Genomic DNA, 9,264 nt, shown 5'->3' with positions numbered 1-9,264 from the left:
CAGATACAGAAAACCCCCTCAGGATAGTTTGTGTTCTCCATTGACTCCCCCATCTTCATTTGTCTGGTTTTCCATTTCCCTCCCTCGTGCTATAATCGTTATTTTTAGATGGGGTGTTGGGGAAGAGTCTGCGTTCTTCCTTCAGGGCGTTCTCTGTGACACCTATCTATTTGCATTCAGCCACTTGGCAGCTGTAAAGACCAGCTGGTCACTGATCTGCTGCACAGTCTTGCCTTATTGTCGTCCAGGGGGATTTCGGATGGAGTCTTGGACCCGTTCCTTCTCCGGTGACATGCAGAGATGTAATCCCATCATTTAGAAGATGAGATGCTTTACCGGCAGATATCACAGAAGGATTCCTGGTCCCTGAAGTGATACAGTAGAAATAGCGACGTGACGTGAGGTAAAAATAACAAGTCGTCCCACAGACTCACTGCAGTTCTCTGTGGGGATGTTATAGTTATCAAAAATGTTGATTACAAACAAATATACCAGAGGACTGTCTGAGTGGTAGAGAAAAAACAGCTGTGATGAACGAAGGTTAGTAGTTTAAATTGAACTGGTGGTTTTTTGTTGGTTTTCAAGTATTCCAATTCCAAGATCATCCTTTTTGATCAACAATAGTCCCTGAAATCAATACTCAATAAGCATTGAGTATTGATTTCATATACTGTATAATGTAACATTGGTTGTTAGTTTTAAATTGTGTTATATTGCTGTCTATGAAAAGAACTTACGCAGAGAAATATTAAGGTGAATCTTAAATCATTTCGGTAATGACTGGTTTCTTTCTCAGTCATTGTATTAACTATTTATCATCTGATAATCATTTTAGACAGGGGCGCAACTACATATTATTATTCAGGTGAAACATAAATCTCACCCCCCCGCCCAAAAGGAAGGTACGTAAGGGTGAGGGAGCGTAGAAAACATACGGTCGCTCTTATCCGTATGAGCGACAGTATGTTTGCCCCTTGCACTCGTTAATGCGAGAAAGTTTCCCGTAACGAGATTAGTTTTATATTTCGTTTCATGTTAATGAGGAGCTTATAATTCATTATGACGATAAAAATTTCTCGTTTTAAACGCGATAAAACATCACAGATAGGCCACGACTTAAAAAGGAATGAAAGGGCTCGTTGATTCTCTCCATTCAGTTTCACTGTTGCTACCCTCATTTTATTAGTTTGGTTTAAATGATAAAAATGTTATGAGTTTTTAAAATCTCAGTTTTCTTGTTTTAAAGTGTTTTGCATGTCGTTGTAATGAGAAAGCTTTCTCATTTAAACAAATAATGCTCTTTAACTAAAATTCAAGCTCTGGCTGTCTAACGCTGCTGGTTTCGAAGCGCCTCAAATATTTCAAATATTTTCACATTTCCGCCGATATAATTTTGATTTTACTTTGAAACCGTAACCAGATGTACTTGTTGGTTGTATTTTGCGATAACTTATGTCGCTGGTTTCAGGCAGTGCTTCGTATTAAAAAAAAAATGACCGCAAGATGCGGGCGGTCACTCGCGCGTCTTCCACAACTTTTATTGTGAAGCTCAAACCGGATGTAGTCGCTGTTGCAGAGCAAGAGCTTGACGCCCCGCTGTTTAATAATCCTCCAACGGGGTCTCTGGATGTTATTATCACCGGGAGAACGGCTGAATTGAGGCTGCGGATTGAGACAGAAGCAGCGGGAGAAATGACAGCGTCTAAAGATCCGGTCAGGAAAAAGCCGAAGGACTCTCAACAGGACGAGGTAGACCCACTAATACCCGCTTTATTTTTATGAAAATCACGTTCAGACAGGCGTTACAGCAGTCACCTTAGAGCACTGATACAGCAACACTATCGGGTCAGTTAGATTATTTATGAGCATTCTACATGTTTATAAATCACTGCATATTTGAAAATGAGAGAAAAAAAAAAAAAACGCGTATTCTTTATATGTAGAGTTTTAATATGCAACACCATGCTGTTAGAAAGAGTGTTCTCCACTTGTACGAGTGGAGTTGGGATTGGATATTGACAGTCTTAAAATCCCAGGTGAAAGCTGCAGCTGCTGCATCACACCCGGTCGTTTTCTATCTCACAGGAAGATCTGTCTGCAGCTGCAAAGCCTTAAAGTCTGTCAGCACACAGCTATCAGCCTTCTTCAAGCTCAACCAGAATGAGATTTTAGGAATATGCTGTCAACGGTGTCTTCAACAGGTTCCAAAAAAAACAGAAAAGAGAAAAGAAAAATTGAGTTATTCTAGACAGGCAGGAGAAAAAAGAGGTATTTTCTTGGTGTTACTGTTTGGTATAATTGTGACTGTCAGTTTACTACAGTTGATCTTTGAGGCGTTTCTTCCTTAATTGTTCATTGACTAAAGCTTCCGTTTAGCTCCTGGTTGTGTTTGTTCACGACTTTAAACCTTTGAAAATTCATTTATGTGACTTTGTGCTCAATTTCAGCGTATTGTATCATTCTTTTATAAGTACACAGACAGGTACTTACATGATTTGGAAGTGGAGGGAAAATTATGCATCCTTTTTAATATATGTACATAATTATGAATAAAGTAATGGCCTAAGTAAATGCATAAATCAACAAATTACCCCCTTCTTATTGCCATAGAATGATTAAAGCAAATTTTTTAAAAAATTCCTTTTGAGAAATAACGACTTAGGTCATTATTTTAGGAATGTGACAGTATAATACGTAAATACAAAATGCTTTTACATACCTTCTTCCCACTTGTTTTGCCAAATGTCTTTCTGCCTTTTATTCCAAAAGCAAATATTGAGTTTTAGTTCTGTCCTCCAAGTCAACATTTGTTCAGTTTTGGTGAGAGGGCTGCTGGGTTTTAAAAAAAAAAAAATTATTTTTTATTTTTGAAAGACTGACTCAGTGAAACTACAGAGAACATTATGAGTTAATTAGTATTTTTTTAATCACTGCCCAATCTTTAGATTTATAAAACAGTTATAAGTTTCCACATTTTGTTTTCCTCAAACTTGAAATGTTTTGTATTAGTTGTGCTGTTCTAATGGGGAAAAAAAAACTAATTTTGAAATGAATTACCTTTTACTATACTTATTCCTTACACTTTTATTACAGTTAAATGTTAGGTCCTCTAGACCAGCAGGGGGCACTCAACAGCAACTGTGGTTGCTGTTGAAACTCAACAGAAACTCTGGTTGTTAGTTTTGAGCAACAACTTGTATTTCAGACCTCTAACTAGTGATTGTCTCACTTCTGATTCATAGCTTTGGTTCTTAAACTTAAACCCAATAGTTTTTTGTTTTAATAGATAATAGATATAGGCTTGTGAGTGAAGTGGAAGTTTTTATTTTGAAATTTTTCATAGTTAACACATGTAAATTCTGAATCTCTAATGAGAGGTTGTTGTCAGTTTAAGAAATAGCTTTTATTTTGAAACTAACTGGAGCCAGTTACTAGTTTGTAGCAGTATCGTTAAACCTGAACATTTAACCTGGTTAAATTGTTGGATTTAAAGTGCAGCTTTTATTTAGGAAATTCTAACAAAATTCTAGATAACCATAATTTTTTTTTTAACTTGGTCATCAACAGGAAAATACAGTTTCTTCCAATAATAGCACTTTTAACTTGCTCGTCAAAATTGTCAAGAAGAGACATAATGGTGGCAAAACTAAGAAAATAATCTATTAAGTGTATAAAATAATAAAACAGAAATTCATCAAACTTAGTAATAAAGATGTTAAATGTCAAAATGAAACTTGGGGTTTCATTAGAAACAAAATGTTTTCTTTCTAGATTAATGTCGAAATGAAGTAGAGATATTTGGTCACTATACAGCACCATGTTTACAGGAAGTGGTGGCCCCAGAACAAATTCTGCTCAGGGCCACGGTAATGTTTTGACTGGCCCTGCTTGCAGCATCAATCTGCATTACATTTGCTTTTAGTCATCACAGTTACTATGATAATAATCTGCCACTCTGCTTTGTTAAGCTAGACATCCATGGCTGATTTATTCTGTAGTCTATGTCCAGTTAGGAACATCTCTGTCCGTTTCCAGCTTCCTATCATCCAATCTTGAGGTGAGGTTTAAATCTTCGCTGTGTTTTTGTGTCCTCACACACACGGCAGTCACCCCAAAACACCGACACGCACACTTGCCTTCCTCGTCTGCTTTGCTTTCCGCCGATTTGAGGCCAACGAGGACGCTTTTGCAGCGGACCGTGTCTGATGGCGCGCACAGGGGGCGCGGCGGGAATTAGCTCCGAGGTGTTGAATTAATGCTTACAGAGGAGTCGATGACTGCTCAGCGAGTGTGTCCAGAAAAACTCCACCGACTGCCGAGTGTGTCGGTAGGAATCACTTCCTTTTGCTTCATTGATTAAACGCTGTGCGCCTCGGCAGCTGCGCGTGTGATACGGATTGCTCTGTGCCTCGTTATCCTCACGATGTGGATTCTGCTGGTGTACTTTGATTGGAAACAAAAAGAGCTACATCAATGTTGAAAATGTTTCATTCAATGTTTCACTGAAAACAAATTGTTTTTTACTACGTCAAAAATGACTAAGTGATAATTTTAGTGATATTGTGAAAGATTCTAAACTTTAATACTCCTTGTAATTCTCACTGGCTGTGTTTCCGCTACAAATCTGAGTAAAACTTTGTAAATATTGTACTAATGTCAAATTTTGCAATTGCGGTACCCCCATTGAATGAACATGAATAAAATATGTGAATATGTTTGTTGACACAATAAATCATAAAAAACTAGCCGCGTCATGATCCTCCAACAACTTCCTGTTTTTTTCTTCTTCTTCGTGGTTTCCGGCAGTGACAACATCGGGTTATTGATCATGTGACTTATGTGATAAGAAACAAGTGCTTCCTTTGCAGTTTTGTGAGGTAAAACTATTTCTATACCACTAAAAAAACTCACCTCATCGTAGCGGCAAAACGTTTTATAGACAAAAGAGTTTTTTCAAAATTGCCATATTTCCTTCGAGTGAATTTATATCTGTAGCTGTGAATGGAAATGCAGCTACAGATAAATATTCCAACACCTTAAACACATTGTGTATATGAAAGGAGAGCATCCCAGCTGTGAAGTGTGGAGGTTGCAGCAACAGATGGCGTTATGAGGAAAAAAACCAATATATGGATGTTGATCCTAAACATACCGCCAAATTGGCGACAAGGTGGATGAGAAACAACCAAAAGCCAAGGAAATGTGTGTAAATATCTGAATGTTAAGAACAGAATAGAACATTTGTTATTATTCCTGAATTTACCTTTGCTGAGACAAACTGACCTTAATCAGAGTCAGACTGAATGACAGTGAAAAACCATTACAACTGTCCAAACTTACTCAGGTACCCATGAATGACATTGTGGATCTCTTTGCGTTCTGTTACACACCTTAAAATACTCAGAAATACCAATGTCATATCAGTTGCCCGTAAAGGTCATTGCAGATGTCAGACTCTCTGCTACTTAGTTTTTTTTGGTCCTGCATTTCCTCTTTTTAAGGCAGTGTGCCTTATTCTTTCTGCCCTGAGGCTGTGAAATTTTCTCACTCTTAGGATTTCTGCCTGTAATACAGAACCAGCTGTCTTGGGGGGTTGAGGGGGGGAACCCTCAGAATTGTGCCTCACTTTTCCATTTTCAGTGTTTAAAAGCATTATTTTCAACTACAAAACAACAGATTCACCACTCAGATATGTTTTCCACAAAAACAAAAATGACTAAAAATAAATATGTATCTTGAGTGCAGAAAACAGATGCCTAAAAAAATGACCACTGTTTTTTAAAAAAAAGCACTTTCATCAATTGAACTCCCACCTTTGCCTCAAATTGCACGCGCATGAGTAACACCTGTAACACCCACCAGGATTCCTGTTTTTGGTCGTAAAACGCCGTATTTCCTGACATGTTAAATAAAATAGCTAGTATTCATGTTTACAGCTGTGACTCCAGGCTCTTGGAGATGGAAATAAAAGGCAAAAAAACAATTACTGGGATGTTGTATTGTCGCAACACCAAGCGCTGTTAGAAGAGCCTCAATTACCCTCAGCATGGGGAAGAGAGACTCTTCTGCTCTCAACAACATAATCACTCTTAATGCATGAGCATATCCGTCATCGAATAACCACTTTAGACATCAATTTCCATCCTTTTTCTCAGATTTTCCCCCCTTACATTAGTACTTCTCAAATAGTGGAGTGTTGGTAGGATGGTCGGACTTTTAAGTATTAGTGTCTGTGTTCATGCTTGACTGATAAACAAGCCTCCAGTCACAATCAGTGGCAGCAGTGCTCAAACTAATCAACAGGTGGCCTCTTCGACACACAGGTACACTGGAGTATAAAGCTGACGGAGGAGAACGGATGGAGAAAAGAAAAATGGCAACTCCATTGTTTTTTTGTTTCCATTTTGTTAAGGAAGTCGTCTTTGGATGTTTTCGTGTCATTTCCGTCAGCAGTTCTTGCTGCAGCGCCATCACAGGCGAGGAGGTCAACAGGATTTTGAATTGGTTTGGATCGTTTGATACGCATTTCGGACCTCAGTCAAACCTGACTGACTATGCACGTCCTAGTGAATCATTTTTTGAGCAGTCTTAAATGTTACAAATCGAGTTAAAGATCTGAAGTTGGAAGTCATCAAATAATCAGGTGACTAAATGCAGAATACTGGTGGCAGAGACTCGTACAGAGGGTTTGTACATATAAATACGATTAGATTCTCCATAGTATTTCAATTAAAAAAAATATCTTGGGGCGCATGGGAATAATAAAAAAAAAAAAAGATAATTGAGAACCGACGTCGCTTTAGCTGCTGTTTGTACTGAAATGGTGGCCTGGAGCAGTCTGTGGCTGGAGCGGCGGCCAGCTGTGGTCTAACCTCACTTCTTCCTTTTCATTGTGAAGCTAATTTAACTGGGTGTGCAGTCGACTGGACGAGATCTGTTTATTGTATGGAATGGGACATATTTAGAAGAGGTAAAACAGCTGAATGTATTTTCATCACGGTTAACGGAGAACGCTTTTGGGTCACATTTGAATCTGCGATTGATAAATAGAGGAGTTCACGGCCGACTCATTTACAACAAAGTGCTCAGCCCACATCATGATCCCTCCAGCACCGTGCTCGACCACCAGGGTCAGTCGTTTGTGTGGATTTGCTGTGTGGCATTTCTTTGACGTTGATCCAGACAGAGAAATGTTCATCTTTATTTCCTGATGAAACCTGGAAGCATTTGGACATTTTGCATCTTTATTACCAATTTTGATGAATTTGTATTTGTTATTTTATACTTTTGAGAATTCCTTTCATTTTACCACCATTATATCTCTTCCAGACTATTTTGACACTATTTTTTTTCCCTTTGGAGGGAAAACAATAATTAAAAATGTGCTGCAGTTTTCTTGATGTTCCTGAAACAAACCTAAGAGTCCACTAGTAGTTAATACTTAACATTTTGCCATAAGACAGCTACATACTTTCAAGCATAACAAACTTCCCTTCCTTCCTCGGCATCCGTGTGTCAGGTGCCGGTTACGGCCCCCTGCCAAACGCGCCTGACCTCACGTCTTCGCTCAGTTTCCGCTTCAGAATGTGAGGTTAAACTGAAAGCCTGTATCCTTTTGTCCATTTTTCTTTCTTTTTTTTTCCTTTTAGAAGTTGTGACTGCAGGTTAAATCTTCCTTGTGGAAGATTGCTACGGCTTTTTTTCTTCAAATAAGAGTTGAAAGCATTCATTCAAAATCTTAGGTTATATAATTTAAAGCAAGAAAAGAAAAAAAACCAGCTCTTTCTGTAGACAATCTTTTGTCTAGACATGATGATTACGCAGCATTTGCTTTTATCTTGTGGTTTAATGGTTCCAAAGCAATACCCGGTCTTCCATCTGGAAGTTGTTTTTTTTTTTTCGTAAATTATATAAAATAACTCATTTATTCACAGGGTGATATTTAAACACAACAGCTCTTCAGGTATAATAAACCGAAAATGAAGAAAACTCTCATAACCAGACAGATGGATGTTTCTGACCGTTGGGGTTTTGATGCCATTAATATAAAGATTAGTTTTCTGTTGATTTTTATTTGTTTTTGTTTTTTTTACTGGGTTTGCAGGAGTTTGTGGACGTCAGCCCCCCACAGAGGAACTGGAAGGGCATCGCCATCTCTCTCCTGGTCATAGTGGTGGTCTGCTCGCTCATCACCTTGTCCGTAGTCGTCCTCACACCCAGTACGTTAAAATTCATCTTATTCAGATTGCCTGGTCAGCAGTTAAGTGTTTTTACATAAAGCTGAAACACAGCGTTTTATTTTTCTCCCAGCTGAGCCTCCAGAAAGCAGCAAGTCCAAGCTGACCGTGGCAGATCTGTTCAAACCCGAGTTCCAGATTCACGACCCGGAAGCCCGGTGGATCAGTGGTGAGTTTTAGGCTTCAAGCCAACTCTGAAAATTGGAATTAAAATGTTCAGCCCTGATTGTGGTTCTGATGGACCTTCCTGTAGTTTGTCTCGCTTTTTCCAGATGCAGACTTTGGACTTCCTGTGTTTTTAAGTCAATTTTGCCTTTTAAAATTTTTTTTTTCCTTTGTTCCAAATTACCTTGGAGATTTTATCTCTACATAATTGAAGTATTTATTTAAAAGCCTCAAATTTTAATATTAACAACAGAATTACAAGTTTAAACCAGAAAGTTATGTTGCTGTTAATTTCACAATTAAGTGTAAACGTGTAAAATAAACTTATTATGGCAAATATCTGTAATTATTGGTTCTGTCTTGGAATCTACGACTTTTTGAGGTTCTCAAACTTCAATAAGAGCTAGTTAGTAGCTTCATCTCTATAGACAATATAGTTGTGAAATTTGACATTTCAAACATAAATTCACTTAAAGGAAACACACCAATTCCCACAAAACTCTCGTTTTTTGGTGCTAAGATGAGGTGTTTATTTTTAGCCGTGTTTTAATTGTTTTATTTTGCAAAACCGCAATGGTAACACTTTTTTCTAATCGCACAAGTCTCATGATCAACAACTGGATGTTGCTGCTGGCGCAAACCACAATGACGATGGCGACAGGAAGTGGTTGGAGGATGATGACGTGAACAAACGTATTCACGCGTGAATTCAGTTGTGTTTCTTATTGAATGGAAACACCACAACTGCAAAATTTTTGCTTTTTTTGACATTCGTGGAATACTGACAAAGTTTTGCGTACATTTGTAATAGAAATATCGCCAGTTCTTGGGACTAAAGTGAATGAAATTTGCAGAAAATTGA

The 9,264-nt window shown here is 38.1% G+C and overlaps 1 protein-coding gene across 1 annotated transcript in view; it reads left to right on the top strand.

Annotated features, from left to right (window-relative positions):
* Positions 1-1,488: 1,488 nt before the first annotated feature.
* The window catches only part of LOC103149404 (inactive dipeptidyl peptidase 10-like), a 36,808-nt gene continuing 29,032 nt past the window's right edge, over positions 1,489-9,264 (top strand). The window contains exons 1-3 of the mRNA XM_007568541.2: positions 1,489-1,749; positions 8,105-8,219; positions 8,311-8,406. Of these exons, the coding sequence (XP_007568603.1) occupies positions 1,504-1,749; positions 8,105-8,219; positions 8,311-8,406 (457 nt within the window). The 5' untranslated portion in view covers positions 1,489-1,503. The remainder of the gene's footprint in view (positions 1,750-8,104; positions 8,220-8,310; positions 8,407-9,264) is intronic.

This window comes from Poecilia formosa, unplaced genomic scaffold, assembly GCF_000485575.1.
Source record: "Poecilia formosa unplaced genomic scaffold, Poecilia_formosa-5.1.2 Scaffold225, whole genome shotgun sequence".
Taxonomy (NCBI): domain Eukaryota; kingdom Metazoa; phylum Chordata; class Actinopteri; order Cyprinodontiformes; family Poeciliidae; genus Poecilia; species Poecilia formosa.
This window is presented reverse-complemented; position numbering and strand designations above follow the sequence as displayed.